This window comes from Amia ocellicauda, chromosome 14, assembly GCF_036373705.1.
Source record: "Amia ocellicauda isolate fAmiCal2 chromosome 14, fAmiCal2.hap1, whole genome shotgun sequence".
NCBI lineage: Eukaryota > Metazoa > Chordata > Actinopteri > Amiiformes > Amiidae > Amia > Amia ocellicauda.
In genome coordinates, this window is record NC_089863.1 from 11,073,282 (window position 1) to 11,095,120 (window position 21,839).

At 43.4% G+C, this 21,839-nt stretch overlaps 1 protein-coding gene and 1 non-coding gene across 2 annotated transcripts in view; both read right to left on the minus strand.

Annotated features, from left to right (window-relative positions):
- Positions 1-15,314, minus strand: part of LOC136768676 (telomerase protein component 1) — a 46,735-nt gene extending 31,421 nt beyond the window's left edge. The window contains exons 1-16 of the mRNA XM_066722984.1: positions 15,161-15,314; positions 13,760-14,311; positions 13,369-13,575; positions 11,077-11,226; positions 10,625-10,789; positions 10,280-10,408; positions 10,105-10,173; positions 9,859-9,968; positions 5,891-6,048; positions 4,829-4,938; positions 3,989-4,067; positions 3,483-3,648; positions 2,911-3,118; positions 2,630-2,782; positions 1,972-2,046; positions 1,582-1,703 (exon numbers count right to left, since the gene is read on the minus strand). Of these exons, the coding sequence (XP_066579081.1) occupies positions 1,582-1,703; positions 1,972-2,046; positions 2,630-2,782; positions 2,911-3,118; positions 3,483-3,648; positions 3,989-4,067; positions 4,829-4,938; positions 5,891-6,048; positions 9,859-9,968; positions 10,105-10,173; positions 10,280-10,408; positions 10,625-10,789; positions 11,077-11,226; positions 13,369-13,575; positions 13,760-14,299 (2,441 nt within the window). The 5' untranslated portion in view covers positions 14,300-14,311; positions 15,161-15,314. The remainder of the gene's footprint in view (positions 1-1,581; positions 1,704-1,971; positions 2,047-2,629; positions 2,783-2,910; positions 3,119-3,482; positions 3,649-3,988; positions 4,068-4,828; positions 4,939-5,890; positions 6,049-9,858; positions 9,969-10,104; positions 10,174-10,279; positions 10,409-10,624; positions 10,790-11,076; positions 11,227-13,368; positions 13,576-13,759; positions 14,312-15,160) is intronic.
- On the minus strand, positions 14,526-14,608 carry trnal-cag (transfer RNA leucine (anticodon CAG)). The gene has a single exon. It is a non-coding gene; the product is annotated as a tRNA-Leu (tRNA).
- Positions 15,315-21,839: the final 6,525 nt, after the last annotated feature.

Genomic DNA, 21,839 nt, shown 5'->3' on the forward strand with positions numbered 1-21,839 from the left:
AGCACACGGTCTCTCTCTCTCTCACCTGAACCAGCAACTCGCTGCCACAGCTCAACCTGTAGTTCTGTTGCCCGAACCAGAACCAGAAACCAACAAAATCTTTGCTGGCAACAGAAGAGTTAAACTGGGAGAAGGAGATTGAGCCGTACGAAGAATTCTTTTAAAGGACTTTACAGACTGCGCTGCCCGCCTGTGCCCACCTGATCAGTGGAGTTTTACAGCTGGACAATTGACTAAGTCGACTGTATACGAAAGTGTCAGTCATTTAAATAGCTATTGAGTCTTAAGAAACTTGACCCTTGGAACAAACAGGGCCCTGCTTTCCTCAAAGACTTTGTCTTCAAATAAGTACGGTGAGAGACCCTGCTTGCCAAGAAGATTTTGTGCACAACCTTGGAGCCTTCAAACCAGTGGAAAATCTGTTTGGAAACGACTCTACTTTCGCGAAACCCCAATTTCCAGGTGCATCGACTGAGTGGAAGTTCTTGGACAAAGCCGAACCGGACTGCCTTTGTTCCAAACCACACGGACCTCGTGCCGTGTGCTGTTATCTGAGCCCGAAGCCAGAGAGGCCTCTCTGCGACGAAGTTCAGATAAGTTTAACAGTTTGGAGTTCATGATTCATGACATTTGAGAAATCAATTAGAAATGTTAATCTGTGATTCATAACTCTAGAATGTGTAATATCATTTAGTTTTCTTAAATATAAATGTGTGTTGCATTAAACTATTTTGTTGTTAATTTTAGAAATAAAATCTGTCAACGCCGAGAAATATCTTCTCATTCCTGTTTAACTGTTTAGTCTCAAATTGACACAAGTTAATAGACATTAGATTATTGGTGGCCCTGCCTATCCTTAATCATTGAATAATAATCAGTTATGGGAAATTGTGGTAACAAGTAATGATAGGATCTTTCTCGGCACCTAAACGTAAATGAGACTGATATATATATAACGAGAAGTTACCTGACATAAATACTAACCTGCGTAGTTATTTAATGTCTGACTAACAATACTAATGAGAGACTCACCTTCGTCTTACTAACCGGTATTGTAGTCAATGTGTTTATAACCTTTTTTGTTGAATGATTTGTGTGTTATCATATGCGATCCCATGGTCTTTGATTTGGTCACAGAAGTGATTTTTCTTTGATTTGTTGATCTAGAGTTGAATTTTAATTCGTTTTTCCGTTTTGTATAATTAGTGAAGTGCTACATTTAGTCTTTGTTTTTGAATAGATTTGACAATTTATATCTTTGGAATGGGTGTCTGCGTCCAATTATTACAGAAATTGAGTTCTACAAGATTCCAAGATTCGTGATAAGGTGATACTATAAATTCACTTCTTTAATTGAAATTGAAAGTGTACCTTACGCTACATTATTTACGAGTTTACTTCACTCCAAATCAGCCCTAAAGGGAAAACCGGTCGGATATTTGCAGACTGAACCTGCTGTTGGGCTGGTAAGTTTACAACAGCCCAATTTGTCATTGTTTGTTTGTTTTGTAAGGGGATATGAGGGTCGCTTCCTTCTCCTGAGTTGAGTTGTACATAAGACTGTGAACAGCCTCAGCTTACTTTGAATTTAAATTCACTTTGACCAGCAGCATGTCAGGATTCAGCTCCTTCTTGTACCGGTGCAGCTCAAAGGTGGCATATTGAAAGGTGCCCGAATGTCCCAGGATCACTACAGTTTCCACCTGCAATCATGTTAAAATTACATGTTAGAGAAACACACAGAGAAACAAGGAAAGAGAGACACAGAGAAAAAGGGAGAGAAAGTCAGAGTGAGAGAGACAGAGTGACAGTAATGGGTGGGAGACAGTCAGGCAGCTCATTATGTACACTTGCCAGGGGAAACGGAGCAGGAAGCCAGTCATCAGGATAAACCAGGATGAAGCCAGAGATTGGCATAGCAGTATACAAGACACAGACAGGGGAGCCATTCCCTGGTCAGGCCTGCATTACCTTGATCCTTTGGGAAATCAGTTTGTTAAATAATTGGTGAATGGTCTGGGGACTGTCGGAATTATAACACAGCTCCTGTTGAGGGGAAGAAAAAGGTGGAAAGGGTAAGCATTCTGTGATCATGCAGTCATCGTCACTCAATTAGATCCCTGTGGACAGCAAAGCTCGAAAAGTGGCAGGAAAACTTTCCACAGCCAGTGGATGAGGTAGCTTTACTGTCCAGGATGTAGGACCTCACTTACCGTACTTAACTGTGTAAACTGTAAATTGGAATTTGAAAAATGTATATTTTGAATTGCTATGTTTTAGTTAAATTGAATTTGTAAAGACTGATGCCTTTTACTTAACTGTATTTTTGCACTTTGTTTTGCAGTTATGTTGTAAGTCGCCCCGCATAAGGGCGTCTGCCAAGAAATAAAATAAAATAAATATATATATAACGCAGGGATTTTCATGCCTGATTTCACTTCAAAACATTGTGACAAAGAGATAACCAAGAGAACCATTTATTTTTAAATCTAGCTCTCCAAAGGGGGAGATTGGCCACTGGGCGTGTGGGCGTAAGTGTGTCAGTGCTTCTGTCAGCATAAACACATCCCCAATGGATAGGTTTTTAGTCTCCTCCCCTCGACCCTGGCCAATCACAGGCCTCCCTCACCCATGCCTGCTGCACCACTTTGCTGCTGTTGTCCAATAGGGCATCAGGCTCCAGCTCCGCCTCCACATAGTACCCGTAGTAGTTGAGAACCACCTGAGCGTGCTCACAGGAGTACCCCAGCATGAGCGCCATCAGCACGGACAGCTCCAGCCTCTAGTGGTGGGGGGGTGAAGAGAGAAAAATAAAAACACAGAGAGGCAAAGGCAAAAAGGGTCAATCTGGAATATAACCCCCTGCAAGACAAAAGCAGTCCGCCACCAAGGGATTCATGCATAGCGTACCTTGATTCTATGTCCCTTAGATGTGGGGTGGGTGATGCTACACAGGTCCTTAGTACTCTTGCAGGGCAGTTTATCCGGGAACTCAATGTCACATATTATCAGGGTCCTGCCAGGCAGAGGGGGGATGCTGTGCCGGCAGGAGATCTGGATGGCCGTCTCCAGGGCCTGTTTGTATTGGGCCAGGAGTTCGGCGTTGCAGTTCCCCTGTCTGGACACACCAGGGGACCCAGAGAGACGCACAAGACACACAGAGACAGAGACAGAGAGATCATTTACAATTTACTTACATTTTCTCTTTCACTAGAAGAGAGAGATGGAAAGAAGTGGAATCATCTTGGGGAGGCCTTCATCCACCCGTAGGCAGACAAAGGCCAATTATGTAGGCGATGAGGAGGATATAATCATGAAATGGTTATAAATGCGACCTCCAAAGCACTATGAAGCACTGGAGAGTCAGTTCAGTATACACAGGAATTAACTGGTGGCTGTTTTTGTTTTTCAAGAAGTTGCAATATCCAATACAACCTAATCCCCCCTTGAATCGTAGGTATTCCCAGGACCAGCTGGCACACCTAGCTTTGTTCCGCTTATTCCTCAAGTTCTGGTACTTCCTGTACACCATCGGCACGGCCAGGGTCCGCCGCACCACCGTCCTCTTGACTGTGTTCCATTTACACCGGGAGGGTATCTTTTTTAGAAGCTTCCTCACCATCACTGTAGAGCTGATGGACTGCAAAACTGTAGGGATCCACAGAGGCAGACAGAGACAGGCACAGATAAAATTAGACACCATGCCACGCATCATATGGATATACGAAAACAAGAGCTGAGCAGCCCTGGTCCAGGAGAGTCAAGCTCTCAGGTTGCAATGTGGGTTGCGCTCATAAAACCCAAATGTCAAAGGTACTCAGTGAGGGAGTGACTGAGGATGCAGAGACGGACACTCCATTCATTCTCATTCACTGATTCTACAAAAGGTTGGAAATGAAGAATAGATTGGTAAACTCTAAATAAATACATTTTCAGCAATAGCAAGAGAAGTTTTTCTGGTGGTATGAGTCTTGTGAGATCCACACACCTGATTGCTCCAGCTCCAGGATGACCTTGTAGGCTGAGAGGAAGCGGAAGGGCAGCTGCCGGGAACGAATGACCAACTCCTGCAAGGAAGATGCAGAGCTGTGAAACGGATGCCCCAGCAAGCTAAAGCCGGGACCCAATCAGAGAAAGGTGGATCTACATGTTCATTGGAAATTTTGACAAAATTGTATCCCTGTGGCCTTGGATTTAGAAGCTTTAGAAAATGGCTCCTGGGAATGAATGAAACTCTGATACATTACAGCACAGGCGTCCAACATGCGGCCCCGGGGTGCGGCCCATCTGAGTTTATTTTGCATTTTTAATTTTAACCTAATTAGCTCGCACACATTAATTAGTATTCCAGTAGTCACCATTGTTATCAACATAAAATTCAAGTGGCCACACACAGATGGTTCTCTGATCATATGGAACCACTACTGAAGAGACCTGGAAGCCCTTGCATTACAGGGTTACAGGTTTGCTCCAACAGCGACCTCTGACTCGACCTGGAACTGAGGTAAAGGAAGTGAGCATTTCCACACTATCTCCATTCTCCTCCACCTGAGCAACACTTTCCTTATCAGGGGAACATTTTCCTGAGATAAGTAACTAGTAGCTAGAGGTAGGCATGGCTGCGGTTTGGGCTTCACATGGAGCCAGTAACCTTCTGACATAATCCAGTGGGTCAGAGTAAAAAGTCTCTCCTTTCTGCACTGCCGCTGCATACTGGGCAGACGTTTCCCCACACAGCGCTCAGCCTCAATGCATCTCGCATTTCACACAAGTGTATCTGCGCTGGGTTCCCCCATGCAGGGTTCGGCCCTCATGGCCCCACACTCACCTTGTTGCTCAGCTTGCTCAGTATTTTCCGGTGGTGCTTTGGGCTGATATTCTGGATGATCATGTTGCGCAGGTTCCGGAGCATGGCCATGAAGGGCAGACTCTGGTTATCTGGGAGTGGGGAAGCAATCACATCAATCAAACTGTAAAGGAGAGGAGTCTGAGACAGGGCTGCAATTCCATGATTTTGCATGTGTCCTGCAATCTGCTACAGTCTGGGGTTTGTTATTTTCTGCCCTTTGTGCACAACACAAACAGAATAAAATAAAGATCTGAAGAACACTTTTTAGATTCAAATAAATATTTAAAATAACTAGGCTATATGTAAATGAATCTGTTTTAATGTTGTTGTTTTTAAGTGTTAGAAACGTGTGCTTTCAGTTGTGTTGTGTGAGGAGGTTCCATGCCAAAAATCCCAATATATCGAATTAGTCTGGCTTAACAATGATCGCATTGGAGCTGCAATGTTTCATTATTTGTTTGAAAAACTATTCTTAAATGGAGGTATATACCATCAATCTGTCACACATTTTTCACCACAAGCTTTACACCAAAGCAATAATTCATCACCACCAAAATATTGTGATCAATACATTTTCTGTTTGAGAACAAATAGTGCAAAAATAAATCATAAATAACAGGCCACAATGATGAAAATAGATGACTATAATAGGAAAAATATGCCCTAGGCTATGATGAATCTAACTAAGAATGACACTTTATTCTCTTGTCATATACACTTGCTCATGAAACGGCCACAGTGGGATTCGAACCCGGATCTCCCACCACAGGGCAGAGACTTGACCGCATCACCAAACGGCAAGACTTCAGAATGGCTACATTAAATAAAAATAAAAAAATGCCGGTATTGACAATAAATAATTGTTGTGACACCATGGTGAGGCCTCAGTTACTAATGAAAAAAGAAGAAAGAGAAAAAGATACAGGAAAGGTAACACAATACAAGACAATCATGAATGCCTGAATGGGAAAAAACAAAGGCAAAAAGGACAAAACAAAAAACTACTGTATGAACAGGTGGTGCAGGTCTGGTCAGCCCCACCTATCAGCTGCTCCCAGGTCTGGGCCTTGTTTCCTTTCAGGCTGAGAATCCTCTCCCAGGTCTGCGGCACGGTCAGCTTCATCCTCTGCCCAGCCCGCTGCGGCACCCAGGCCCCCGGCAGCCCACTGCGGGAGAACGAGTGTTGATCGCTGGGATACCTGCGAGGAGAGACGCCATGGGGGTCAACGCATGTATGTATGTCAGTTTGGCTGAAACATTCAAATACTGTACAGGACTGGCTGCTGTGTGTCACGCACCACAGTTGTGCAGATTTGCACTGTTCCCAGCATACAAGGGCTATTGTGTATGTTTGCAAGGACTTTGCATTTGACATTGGAAGGTTTACCTCATTTCTATGAATAAGCAGCTAAAATGTGAATCATTTGCCTTGTGTACATGTCGTGTCAACCTCACCTTTTAAAATATACACAACTGGGTGGGCATGGTGCTATAGCTTGTGTTCACCTAGAAACTCCTATGGCAGCTGGGGAAACAAATTATTTCCAATGCAGACGAATATTTCTAGCAGCACACACATTGAGAGTTGTGCATCCTCCACCCACCAAAATATATCTGTGATTGACAAGCACCAGAAACCACGTCTAGTTTGCATATATAATGTCGATTGATATGGGATTTTTCAGTGGTGATATGTGGTTGTGAAGCAAAGATATGTTTGATTCCAAATCTGCCTGATGTCATGGAGATTCTGTTCTTTGACTTTGAAATGTCTCAGAATCGCGCATTTCAGGTCTCCAGTTGTCAAACTCTTCTGGGGGACCCCCAGACAGCTCGCCCTGAATTACTCAATCGTCTTCACCCTCATTTTCCAACACTAATTTGGTGCAGTGCACAGTGGGACAAAGGGAAATGGTAAATGCTTGTAGCGTTATGTTGGGTGTATTTGGATAAGAGCATTTGGGCTCTGAGCTGAAGCACTGATCTAAAGAAGACCTCTCCCCCCCCAAAGTTATCAGATTTCCTTAGCTCATCAGCTTGGAACTGGTTTGCATCAAAGTGACAGTTTTGGGGAGGATGGCACCGAGAAGAGGCCAAATAGTTTGGAATCCTGCTATGAGATGTCTGGAGAAAGGGGCCTGTAGGTAATAAAAAACTCTTTGAACTGGACGAGAGCCGAAATCCAGACACAGAGCTACGAACCCGGGCCAACCAGCATTTCCAAAAGATGGCATGGATTGACATCAGTCATAAATCAAGCCCCCCTCCAATAGGACACTGGGGCTGAAACCGAAATCCAATCTCAAGAACTCAGGGACCAATCACCTATTGATCTGACAGACTATAAGGAACAGCGGACAGTCTTTCTCTCTCTCTCTCACCTGAACCAGAAACTCGCTGCCACAGCTCAACCTGTAGCTCTGTTGCCAGAACCGGAACCAGAAACCAACAAAGTCTTTGCCGGCAACAGAAGAGTTAAACTGGGAGAAGGAGATTGAGCCGGACGAAGAATTCTTTTAAAGGACTTTATTAAATAAAGAACTTTACAGACTGCGCTGCCCGCCTGTGCCCACCTGATCAGTGGAGTTTTACAGCTGGACAATTGACTAAGTCGACTGTATACGAAAGTGTCAGTCATTTAAATAGCTATTTGAGTCTTAAGAAACTTGACCCTTGGAACGAACAGGGCCCTGCTTTCCTCAAAGACTTCGTCTTCAAGTAACTACAGTGGAACCCCTGCTTACAAAGAAGATTTTGTGCACAACCTTGGAGCCTTCAAACCAGTGGAAAATCTGTTTGGAAACGACTCTACTTTCGCGAAACCCCAACTTCCAGGTGCATCGACTGAGTGGAAGTTCTTGGACAAAGCCGAACCGGACTGCCTTTGTTCCAAACCACACAGACCTCGGGCCTGTGCTGTTATCTGAGCCCGAAGACAGAGAGGCCTCTCTGCAACGAAGTTCAGATAAGTTTAACAGTTTGGAGTTCATGATTCATGACATTTGAGAAATCAATTAGAAATGTTAATCTGTGATTCATAACTCTAGAATGTGTAATATCATTTAGTTTTCTTAAATATAAATGTGTGTTGCATTAAACTGTTTTGTTGATAATTTTAGAAATAAAATCTGTCAACGCCGAGAAATATCTTCTCATTCCTGTTTAACTGTTTAGTCTCAAATTGACACAAGTTAATAGACATTAGATTATTGGTGGCCCTGCCTATCCTTAATCATTGAATAATAATCAGTTAAGGGAAATTGTGGTAACAAGTAATGATAGGATCTTTCTCAGCACCTAAACGTAAATGAGACTGATATATATATAACGAGAAGTTACCTGACATAAATACTAACCTGCGTAGTTATTTAATGTCTGACTAACAATACTAATGAGAGACTCACCTTCGTCTTACTAACCGGTATTGTAGTCAATGTGTTTATAACCTTTTTTGTTTAACGATTTGTGTGTTATCATATGCGATCCCATGGTCTTTGATTTGGTCACGGAAGTGATTTGTCTTTGATTTGTTGATCTAGAGTTGAATTTTAATTAGTTTTTCCCTTTTGTATAATTAGTGTAGTGCTACATTTAGTCTTTGTTTTGAATAAATTTGACAATTTATATCTTTGGAATTGGTGTCTGCGTCCAATTATTACAGAAATTGAGTTCTACAAGATTCCAGGATTCGTGATAAGGTGATACTATAAATTCACTTCTTTAATTGAAATTTATAAGTGTACCTTACGCTACATGCTTAAATCTAATAAAACACAAAATGCGGTAAAGTTTCTATTATGTTTATCTATATGACTACAATAATCTTTAACAAATTAAAATGTAAGTGGTCTGAAACCATTTTAATACAAATATATACATTTATTTAAACATTTTATTTTTGCACTTTGTGAAATGTACTAAATATAAGCAACGGGGTATATTGCTGTTGGGGTAAAATTGTCCCCTATGTATTGTATATACCCACTGTATAATACTCTGCTATATTATATCAATATTTTGTCTGTATAATGCTGAATGTCTGTCGATAATACTGCTTTGTTAACACGCCTCAGACTAACGAGGAACTTGATTGTTATTGTACAACCAGCAAAGCATTAGTCACATACACTGAACTGTTGAACTGTTGCCATGACAAGCCCTGGGCTTGCAAATCCGTGTAGAGGTTTGTGCAAGTCTAGATGTCCTCTCCCTCGCAACCACATTCCCCCCATTGTCCAAAGAGAACTTTAGGATTCTATTATTAGAATGTTGTTGAAACTCACGAGTTTAAGGACTGCCCTGAAGTCTTACAAAACATGATCTAGGTGCTGTAGCAACAATGAATTGAAGTGAAATGAACAGGCTTTTGTGTCTGTGAGTTTACTTCCAGAGCGTGTATCCTGCGGAGGATTCACCATCCTGCACTGAAGGCGCTGGGTTAGCCTAGTCCAGAACTCGAAGAGACACTTCTCCGTGAAGTGTTTGTACCTTAACAATTACTAGTTCACAGAATTGTGTGTGAGTGTTGGAAAGGGTCATTTGATGGTGTGACCCCCCGATGTCTGGACCTTGACTATACCTTGGCCAAGAAATTTGGAACCTGACACAAAATAATTGATTACCCCTGCTGTACTGTATATACACACCTGGACTACACACACTGTACTGTATATATACACCTGGAGTACACACACAGTACTGTATATATACACCTGGAGTACACACTGTACTGTATATATACACCTGGACTACACACACTGTACTGTATATATACACCTGGAGAACACACTGTACTGTATATATACACCTGGAGTACACACACAGTACTGTATATATACACCTGGAGTACACACACAGTACTGTATATATACACCTGGAGTACACACTGTACTGTATATATACACCTGGAGTCCACACACTGTACTGTATATATACACCTGGAGTACACACTGTACTGTACTGTATATGTACAGCAGGTATGTTGCAAGGTTGTGGCGGCAGGGTCGTACTTCCGCCCCAGGATGCCCATCACATGCTCTGCCGGCTCCTTGATGTGCAGCTTCTGGACCAGCTTCTTCAGGCTGAAGATGTTCTGCTGTTTGTTGGTAGAGCTGTTCTCCTGAGAGCCAGAGTACAGAGAGAGAGAGAGAGGGAGGGCAGGTGGGAGGTGTGAAAGGATGAAAGGAAGGAAGGAAGTCAGAAGCCGGCATACACCGCTCCCGTATTTCTGAGGAAAGAGCGATGCTGCTACTCACATATTTCTGCAGGAAGTCCTGCTGCATTTTAAGAAGTGACGCCCACCTTTCCATGTCTTGTTCTCCTTTCTGAAACGACGCAGAGAGAGGTATGGAGATTTCTTTAAATGCCCCCCCTGCACCAGGACTCCCTTTACCCCAGCAGCCACGTCAGCAGCTCTGAACGCACTCTCACCAGCTTGGGACGGCTGTGCTTGCAGCGCTGCTTGCATGTGTTGTACTTGGCCAGCTGGTACTCGCTGAACTGCTTAAACTTGTCAGCCATGGCTTTCTTCAGACAGGAGGGCAGATTGCCACCAAAGCACTGTAATCACAGAGGGCAGACACACAGTGTCTTATTAAGATTAAAGTGCAGTGAGAAGGTGATTATACATATATTAGGCGCAGGTGGAGGTGAGGGCCCCGGCGGCAGACACACATACCCTGGTCCGAGAAAGCCCTAATCCAATCCAAATACTGCCAGACAGACATGACACGACACCCATGCTGAGCCCACTCCACCAACCCCAGTGGGACTCACCGTGCTGTAGAGCCGCACCACTTCGATCCAGTCGGAGGGCAGCTGGATGGCGGCGCAGTAGTACCTGCGCAGGTGAGGCTTGGCTTCGGGAAGGCGGGCTGACAGGGCCAGCAGGAAGTTGGCTGTGATGCGAATGTTGAGCTCCTGCCGGGTGTAGACAGCCACCTGAGGGAGAGAGAGGGAGAAGGATGCCAACAGGGCAGGTGAGATCTCTGGAGACTCTGCCGACCTGTGCAGCTCTGTGCCAGAAAATGCCAGACAATAAGCAGCACTAAAATGACAAAGTGTGTCAATACAGGACTGGCGAGACCTCTGGAGACTCACATTCTGTGCGTTTTAGACCCCACGAAGACAAACCACCTAACCAAGCTAAAAAAAATCCACGGTTATTAATATTATTATTATTATATTAATGGTAGTAGTAAGTAGGGTGACTTTAGCAAGACGGGCACCTTCAACAGGAACTCTGCATCCTGCCTGGAGATGTCCTCGGCCAGCGCTCTCAGTTTGACCCAAATGCCCTTCTCCGTGTCCCAGTCCTTCTTGCCCGGTGCTGTGCACTTGTTCACCAGGGAACAGAATACCATGTTCAGCAAGAGGAACTGGGGGAGAGAGAGATAAGAGACAGAAAGAGAGGATAAGACAGAAGGAGGGGGAATACAAGAGATGGAAAAGGAATATGAGAGAGAGAGAGATAGGTAGAGGGGTGGTGAAAAGGGAAAGAGAAAGAGAAGAGGATTTGTGAGAGAGCTGTTGAATTTCAATGTAATCTTAATACCAATTTTAATATGTAATTAATGTAATGAAGCAGGAATACTGGAGAACCTTCTTAGACACTCACACTTGTAGCGTAAGGTACACTTATACATTTCAATTAAAGAAGTGAATTTATAGTATCACCTTATCACGAATCCTGGAATCTTGTAGAACTCAATTTCTGTAACAATTGGACGCAGACACCAATTCCAAAGATATAAATTGTCTAATTTATTCAAAACAAAGACTAAATGTAGCACTACACTAATTATACAAAAGGGAAAAACTAATTAAAATTCAACTCTAGATCAACAAATCAAAGACAAATCACTTCCGTGACCAAATCAAAGACCATGGGATCACATACGATAACACAAATCGTTAAACAAAAAAGGTTATAAACACATTGACTACAATACCGGTTAGTAAGACGAAGGTGAGTCTCACGTTAGTATTATTAGTCAGACATCAAATAACTACGCAGGTTAGTATTTATGTCAGGTAACTTCTCGTTATATAAATATCAGTCTCATTTACGTTTAGGTGCTGGGAAAGATCCTATCATTACTTGTTACCACAATTTCCCTTAACTGATTATTATTCAATGATTAAGGATAGGCAGGGCCACCAATAATCTAATGTCTATTAACTTGGGTCAATTTCAGACTAAACTGTTAAACAGGAATGAGAAGATATTTCTCGGCGTTGACAGATTTTATTTCTAAAATTATCAACAAAACAGGTTAATGCAACACACATTTATATTTAAGAAAACTAAATGATATTACACATTCTAGAGTTATGAATCACAGATTAACATTTCTAATTCATTTCTCAAATGTCATGAATCATGAACTCCAAACTGTTAAACTTATCTGAACTTCGTCACAGAGAGGCCTCTCTGTCTTCGGGCTCAGATAACAGCACACGGCACGAGGTTCGTGTGGTTTGGAACAAAGGCAGTCCGGTTCGGCTTTGTCCAAGAACTTCCACTCAGTCGATGCACCTGGAAATTGGGGTTTCGCGAAAGTAGAGTCGTTTCCAAACAGATTTTCCACTGGTTTGAAGGCTCCAAGGTTGTGCACAAAATCTTCTTTGTAAGCAGGGGTTCCACCGTAGTTACTTGAAGACAAAGTCTTTGAGGAAAGCAGGGCCCTGTTTGTTCCAAGGGTCAAGTTTCTTAAGACTCAAATAGCTATTTAAATGACTGACACTTTCGTATACAGTCGACTTAGTCAATTGTCCTGCTGTAAAACTTCACTGATCAGGTGGGCACAGGCAGGCAGCGCAGTCTGTAAAGTTCTTTATTTAATAAAGTCCTTTAAAAGAATTCTTCGTACGGCTCAATCTCCTTCTCCCAGTTTAACTCTTCTGTTGCCGGCAAAGACTTTGTTGGTTTCTGGTTCCGGTTCTGGCAACAGAGCTACAGGTTGAGCTGTGGCAGCGAGTTTCTGGTTCAGGTGAGAGAGAGAGAGAAAGACTGTCCGCTGTTCCTTATAGTCTGTCAGATCAATAGGGGATTGGTCCCTGAGTTCTTGAGATTGGATTTCGGTTTCAGCCCCCAGTGTCCTATTGGAGGGGGGCTTGATTTATGACTGATGTCAATCCATGCCATCTTTTGGAAATGCCGGTTGGCCCGGGTTCGTAGCTCTATGTCGGGATTTCGGCTCTCATCCACTTCAAAGAGTTTTTATCACTTACAGGCCCTTTCTCCAGACATCTCATAGCAGGATTCCAACCTATTTGGCCTATTCTCAGTGCCATCCTCCCCAAAACTGTCACTTTGATGCAAACCAGTTCCAAGCTGATGAGCTAAGGAAATCTGATAACTTTGGGGGGGGAGAGGTCTTCTTTAGATCAGTGCTTCAGCTCAGAGCCCAAATGCTCTTATCCAAATACACCCAACATAACGCTACACACTATTAGTACACAATCTCAATAATACATCCTATGTTACTTTAAAACCCAAATTGTCTCAGTTCTCCCACCTTTTTGTCTCTCAGGTCTGCTTCCCGTTCCTCACTGCTCTCCAGTATCTCTCCAAACCCATCTGTCTTCTCAAACACCACCTCATCCACCTCCATCTCCTCCTCTTCTTCATCTCCCGTCGATTCCAGATCTGGGACAGGCATCTCGTCAGACACCTCCTCATGCAGGTCCTCATCAGCCAGGCTGCCTGAGCCCCGGTCCGACACCTGCAGGATATGAATATTGACCAATCAGTCACAAACTGTTTACCTGATGGCCTAGAATTGGCGACCTGGCTGTGATCAGCAGATTGCTGATATGCCCTTTAATATGCAACCCCCTCCAGCAACAGTGCCAGCATCAGTTTAATATACAGAAATGTCAGATTATGATTTGAATGTAAAGAGATACCTGACTCCACTGCTCAGATAGAGACTGGTAGCATTCCAATGGTGTTTCGGAGAACCGTTTCCTTCCTTTCTCTATCTCATTCCCTCCTCCTCTTCCTCCGCTGCCTTCCTGTTTGTCTCCTGATCCCCTTGTGGAGGTCAGGTTCGAGGGACGGAGGAGGGAGCTGGGGGTCAGGGTGGCAGCAGGGCGGTGGAGAGCCTTGGTCCACTGGGAGAGCAGTGTATTCTGGGTGCCCAGAAAGGCAGAGCTGAGCTGGGTGCTGCTGGTGCTGGAGAGGTGGGTGGGTCTGAGCGCGGCGCAGGTGGAGGTGAGGGCCCCGGCGGCCGATTTCAGTGCCGAGAGGCCACACAGCCGGCCAGACTCGTCGAGGGCTGGGGCGACCCCGCTTGACCCCCGGTAACTTAGTGCAGACGAGGCCTCAGCCAGGATCCTGTTCTCCAGCGAAATTCCGCGAGCGCTCGGAGCCAGACGGCTGGAGACGGGGAATGAGGACAGGGCGCGCTCCGGATCAGGGTCTTGGGCTGCCTGGGGCGTCTTCATTCTGCTGGTATCCTGGAAGAAACAATTCAGTGGAAAAAAACGAAGCAAATCACTATTTAATATTTAAAAACCAACAACAATAATAATAATAGATGATTTTCGATCGAAACTGCTGCATTGTTATATTAGTTTATTTTATGCAGTGTTTACTATTCTTGTGGAATTTTAATACAACCGATAATAATAATAATAAACTAACAAAGAGATAAATACTAAAAGATTCTCTTGTCAGAAGTGGGATTCGAACCCACGCCTCCAGGGGAGACTGCGACCTGAACGCAGCGCCTTAGACCGCTCGGCCATCCTGACTTCCGGGTGTAAGAACGGGGCTGTAGATTCTCGAAGGCCTGCATCACTATAGTTCTGATGTTATTCTCTTTGTAACAAAATTTAAAATGGAAAAAATACAAGTTTCTCTCTTTTCCTTTCTGAACAGAATACACGCGTCCTCTTAAGGACTCCACATCGAGCAGTTACAGTACTTCCCGGTTTATTTGTGTATTGAGCAGTTGTACCCAGATGCGTGGCAGACTGGCAGTTATCACCTCTGAGTCATACACACTTTGCCCCCGCCGACTTTCCGTAAGTCACCACCTCTGCCATCGCCATGTAGCACAAGTGCACAACAAATACAAAGTTTCCTTCTAACGACACTTAGTGCCGGATAACGTTTCTGTTTCAGTCCAGCCCAGGGGAGGTTCATGCTTTTCGTGGACTTAGTATGATTTCATGCAACAGACTTTAGACAGCAACCTGCGGGCAAAACACCCAGGGAGTGAGCGACCGATTTCAGTAGCGCATTATGACAGTATATATCACTCGTAAATACTCGCTGTACCGACTGACTGACGATAGTCTTACCAAGGCAGCTGCACACTAAGACCGGCACGTCCTTCGGCTGCGTGTAGTTTAATTGAGTATAATGATGGTTTCCCTGCTGTTCCTACTATCCAGCTTGTGCGGTGAGTCCAGAGCAAACGTCACAGCGCAGTTGCGTCAGTGGGAGGCTCTGCGCGTCTGATCACAGCAGGGCGGACAATCTCACCGGAGATCAGCTCTGCGCAGGTCTGCGCGGATCCACCGATGTGATCGGTGCGATTGTGCAGATCTGCGCAGCTCTGTGCCAGAATATGCCAGACAATAAGTAGCATTGCAATGACGAAGTCCGCATTCACGCCACTATTCCTGTAATATGAGTTCATGTTGTGAATATCAAAGCGGACGTGTTATATGTATCAAAACCTGTTGCCAAATACATAAAGCACTGCACCCCCAAACCAGGGATTGTGGGTTTGAATTTTAGGTGGGGTGTTTTCTATTTGGTCAAATTGATCTACCCCTATTTGTCCCTTACCATATTTCAAGTATAAATATGCGTTTCTATTTTTATATACAGTATAACCAATGTTGCAATGCACATACAAACTGTAAACAACATATCGAATAGAGTAGCGATATGCAAATACATGAGTAAATTAATTCATTTAGAAATAAGTGGAATTGGAATAAACAACAATACATGTTTTGGCTCTTTCTTTCTTTCTTTCTTTCAAACTTTACATTTCCACTCAAACCCAATCGAACCCCACTACACTATGCAGGATAACCCATGCCAAAATTATAAATAAATACACAGATAAAATAATACATAGAAGAACACATAAATACATGTTGAAAAAAAAAGATATAAATACATGTTGAAATAAATAAATACATGGACATATGCAGCCCTGTGGACGGATCGTACATTTCCCATATTTACTAGCTAAGAGTTGGATTGTTCTGCGGGACCTGTTGTTTAATTTGTTCTGAATCGTGCTGTCTGTTACACGTGGGTCCAGTCACAATGTATGCATGGTATAATGTTAATGTTACAGTAATATTTTAGAAGTTTCAAGGCTATTCGCCCATGTAGAGGACCGCCTGCAGAAAGAAGCGCACTTTGCGGCTCCAGCGCCGGGGTGTTGCTGACACGCACAACTTCTGCTGTCCGATTGCATGACACTTACTAGACCCGTGGCGCCCCCTCAAAAACATTTGGGTCACAGCCCGCCCCCCCCCAATTCCCACACGTTCATGTTAATATTACCATAATAAAGCCAAAACGTTTACCAAGGAGGAATATACTTTAAGACTTGTTTGCATTTAACTTTTCACAATTTTATTTGGCCATTTCCATTGGAATCTCTCTATGCATGAACCTATTCTTACTCCATCTAGTAGGGATGAGCCTGAATCAACAGTTACAGAAGATACAGTAACGCTCTCTTTCCCTTTTATACAGTTTTACTAGTTATATATATATATATATATACACTCACCTAAAGGATTATTAGGAACACCATACTAAGACTGTGTTTGACCCCCTTTCGCCTTCAGAACTGCCTTAATTCTACGTGGCATTGATTCAACAAGGTGCTGAAAGCATTCTTTAGAAATGTTGGCCCATATTGATAGGATAGCATCTTGCAGTTGATGGAGATTTGTGGGATGCACATCCAGGGCACGAAGCTCCCGTTCCACCACATCCCAAAGATGCTCTATTGGGTTGAGATCTGGTGACTTTGGGGGCCAGTTTAGTACAGTGAACTCATTGTCATGTTCAAGAAACCAATTTGAAATGATTCGACCTTTGTGACATGGTGCATTATCCTGCTGGAAGTAGCCATCGGAGGATGGGTACATGGTGGTCATAAAGGGATGGACATGGTCAGAAACAATGCTCAGGTAGGCCGTGGCATTTAAACGATGCCCAATTGGCACTAAGGGGCCTAAAGTGTGCCAAGAAAACATCCCCCACACCATTACACCACCACCACCAGCCTGCACAATGGTAACAAGGCATGATGGATCCATGTTCTCATTCTGTTTACGCCAAATTCTGACTCTACCATCTGAATGTCTCAACAGAAATCGAGACTCATCAGACCAGGCAACATTTTTCCAGTCTTCAACTGTCCAATTTTGGTGAGCTTGTGCAAAATGTAGCCTCTTTTTCCTATTTGTAGTGGAGATGAGTGGTACCCGGTGGGGTCTTCTGCTGTTGTAGCCCATCCGCCTCAAGGTTGTACGTGTTGTGGCTTCACAAATGCTTTGCTGCATACCTCGGTTGTAACGAGTGGTTATTTCAGTCAAAGTTGCTCTTCTATCAGCTTGAATCAGTCGGCCCATTCTCCTCTGACCTCTAGCATCAACAAGGCATTTTCGCCCACAGGACTGCCGCATACTGGATGTTTTTCCCTTTTCACACCATTCTTTGTAAACCCTAGAAATGGTTGTGCGTGAAAATCCCAGTAACTGAGCAGATTGTGAAATACTCAGACCGGCCCGTCTGGCACCAACAACCATGCCCCGCTCAAAATTGCTTAAATCACCTTTCTTTCCCATTCAGACATTCAGTTTGGAGTTCAGGAGATTGTCTTGACCAGGACCACACCCCTAAATGCATTGAAGCAACTGCCATGTGATTGGTTGATTAGATAATTGCATTAATGAGAAATTGAACAGGTGTTCCTAATAATCCTTTAGGTGAGTGTATATAGTACTTTAAAGGAATCCATATATATATATATATATATATATATATATATATATATATATATGGATATATGGATTCCTTTAAAGTACTGGACTGGACACTATCGACAAGTGAATCTGATATTCAACAGATACAATAATAAAATAATAATAATAATAATGATTTAAATTTAAATTTGTGGGATTTGTTATTTCTTGTCTGTCATTGGCTGATCGGTGCAATTCTGCAAATCTGCGCAGATCTGCGGCGCTACAAGAACACGACTAGTGGTTCCTTTCAGAGAGTTTCTGCGTGGAAATACTTTGCCAAAGTAAATTAAAACACTATTAAGTGTATAATATGTGCAGTGCATTAATATACCACAAAACTACAGCTGGTATGTTAACCCACCTAAAAGCCAAACACCCTTCTGTGAAACTAGCGATGACAGAAAAGGAAAGAGGAGCAACAAACTAATATTATTAAAACACACACAGCCAGCTATTACTATATATTTTGTTTTCACTGGAACTTGAACGTACAGGCATGTTCCCGAACTTATTTAATAAAGTTGTTGTGTTAGATGAGTATTTTAAAATAAGGTTCAGAACTTCTTGCAATTTCAAAAAATGTAACATTTGAGTTCTCTTTTATGTCAAGGATGTGACCGAAGTTGTGAAGGATTCAGAAATCAGTTATTGGAATCGTATCCTAATCTGAGTGAGGGTGCTGGATTTGAACTAATGAAGATTTCAGGATCTTGGATGTTATTCCTTGCCCTGATGAGGGGTACTCCGTGAAATATTTAAGGGACCCAGAAATCCACATTGGCTCTGCCATTATCCATCTAAGGCCACTACAAACAGATGTTAATATGGATAAGGTAAGAGCTTATTTGTTTCCTAGTGCCAGTACATTATTATTCACCAGTCTTCTTTGTTGGGTTTTGATGGTTTCACATTAAACTGTATTGTAACATTTTAATTGCAGTGAATCATGTGACTGATTGGCTGTGTTTTGATTTAATATGATTTAAACTGTGATTATATGGTCACTGTTTTGCTTCACTTCCTGGATTAAGTACTTAGTGGCTGTAGTCACATACCAATGGTCATTTCTGATGATCATTCTCAGTTTCCAGAGAATGTGTTGGTCCTGCATATGCTTGTGATCATATGTATTTAATTGTCCTTGTTTTTCTGTGTGTTAGTTAATCACCGTGTTCAGAGTTTGAAAGAAATGTTGTTGTTTTTTTTTCCTATAGATACGCTTCAGTTATTTAATTATGTAATCGTCTACAAAAACAAATTAACCCCCACAGGAATCCCACTACACATTGTATTGGATTAACCAATAAGCGCACTGGATCCCGCCCACTAGCCGTGATTGACAGGGGGGTTTTGTCACATTGAAAAAGAAACAGAAATACAGGAGACGCTTCGAAATGTAAAAGCGCACTGAGAAATGTCAATAGCAAAGCGGCAAACGGGGAATAAATAAATAGTTAATATGTAGAAATACATACAGAAATGAACATTTATTTATTTCAGCATGTATTTATATTTTTCTCTCTGTATTTATTTTAAATTTTGGCATGGAATTTAGTGCATAGGGACTCGAACCCACAATCTCTGCAAGACCATCGCCAAGCAGCTTGGTGAGAAGGTGACAACAGTTGATGCGATTATTCGCAAATGGAAGAAACACAAAATAACTGTCAGTCTCCCTCGGTCTGGGGCTCAATGCAAAATCTCACCTCGTGGAGTTTCAATGATCATGAGAACGGTGAGGAATCAGCCCAGAACTACATGGGAGGATCTTGTTAATGATCTCCATGCAGCTGGGACCATAGTCACCAAGAAAACAATTGGTAACACACTATGCCGTGAAGGACTGAAATCCTGCAGTGCCCGCAAGGTCCCCCTGCTCAAGAAAGCACATGTACAGGCCCGTCTGAAGTTTGCCAATGAACATCTGAATGATTCAGAGGAGAACTGGGTGAAAGTGTTGTGGTCAGATGAGACATGGAGGTGGAAACATTATGCTTTGGGGGTGTTTTTCTGCTAAGGGGACAGGACAACTGCACCGCATCAAAGGGACGATGGACGGGGCCATGTACCGTCAAATCTTGGGTTCAAGTTGCCAAACGTCAGCCTCGAAACCTTAATGACTTGGAGAGTATCTGCAAATAGGAGTGGGACAAAATCCCTCCTGACATGTGTGCAACCCTGGTGGCCAACTACAAGAAATGTCTGACCTCTGTGATTGCCAACAAGGGTTTTGCCACCAAGTACTAAGTACTAAGTATTTTACTCATTAACATGCAAATCAATTTAAAACTTTTTTGAAATGCATTTTTCTGGATTTTTTTGTTGTTATTCTGTCTCTCACTGTTAAAATACACCTACCATTAAATTATAGACTGATCATTTCTTTGTCAGTGGGTAAACGTACAAAATCAGCAGGGGATCAAATACTTTTTTTCCCCACTGTATACACCGATCAGCCATAATATTATGACCACTGACAGGTGAAGTGAATAACACTGATAATCTCATTATCATGGCACCTGTCAGTGGGTGGGATATATTAGGTAGCAAGTGAACATTTTGTCCTCAAAGTTGATGTTTTAGAATCAGGAAAGTAAGGATCTGAGCGACTTTGACAAGGGCCAATTTGTGATGGCTAGACGACTGGGTCAGAGTATCTCCAAAACTGCAGCTCTTGTGGGGTGTTCCCGGTCTGCAGTGGTCAGTACCTATCAAAAGTGGTCCAAGGAAGGAAAAGCAATGAACCGGTGACAGGGTCATGGGCGGCCAAGGCTCATTGATACACGTGGGGAGCGAAGGCTGGCCCGTGTGGTCCGATCCAACAGACGAGCTACTGTAATGCTGGTTCTGATAGAAAGGTGTCAGAACACACAGTGCATCGCAGTTTGTTGCATATGGGTCTGCGTAGCTGCAGACCAGTCAGGGTGCTCATGCTGACCCCTGTCCACTGCCGAAAGTGCCTACAATGGGCACGTGAGCATCAGAACTGGACCACGGAGCAATGGAAGAAGGTGGCCTGGTCTGATGAATCACGAGTTCAAGGTGTTGACTTGGCCTCCAAGTTCCCCGGATCTCAATCCAATTGAGCATTTGTGGGATGTGCTGCCCAAACAAGTCCGATCCATGGAGGCCCCACCTCACAAGTTACAGTACTTCAAGGATCTGCTGCTAATAGCACACCCTCAGAGGTCTAGTGGAGTCCATGCCTCCACGGGTCAGGGCTGTTTTGGCAGCAAAAGGGGGACCTACACAATATGAGGCAGGTGGTCATAATGTTATGGTTGATTAGTGTGTATATATGTATACTACATGCTATATAGGTAGTTCAGGCAAATGACCCACTCTCACACCTGCTGTTGCGATAGATTTCCCAATGGAGTTGGATGATGGGGTGGCCCATGGCAAGCTGGAGGTGTGCCGCGATTTCCTGCGTTGCTACGCACTCGTCCTGTCCCATTGGCCGGCGCTATTTATCCAGCAAGCTCTCAATGAACCTGAGGGCTACACTGCCCATGTCTGGGCCCAAGGCATTGTGGGAAGGGAGACGGGCTCCGTGCGCTTGCTGAGATGGCTGAAAAAGCCACACAAAATCCAAAAGAAGGCCACGTAAGGGTCAATGTGAGATGGGTGTCCTTGTGTTTCCCTTTGTGTCCCGGTGTGTCTGTCTTAACCAGGCTTGAGTTTGAACCAAGTATCCAAACTGGTATGCAATTGTAGCATTATGTTGGGTGTATTTTGATAAGAGCATTTTAGCTCTAAGCTGAAGCACTGATCTAAAGAAGACTTTTCCCCCCCAAAGTTATCAGATTTCCTTAACTCATCAGCTGGGAACTGGTTTACATCAAAGTGACAGGCTGGGAGGATGGCACCGAGAATAGGCCAAATACTTTGGAATCCTGCTGTGAGATGTCTGGAGGAGGGGGCCTGTAGGTAATAAAAAACTCTTTGAACTGGACGAGAACCGAAATCCCGA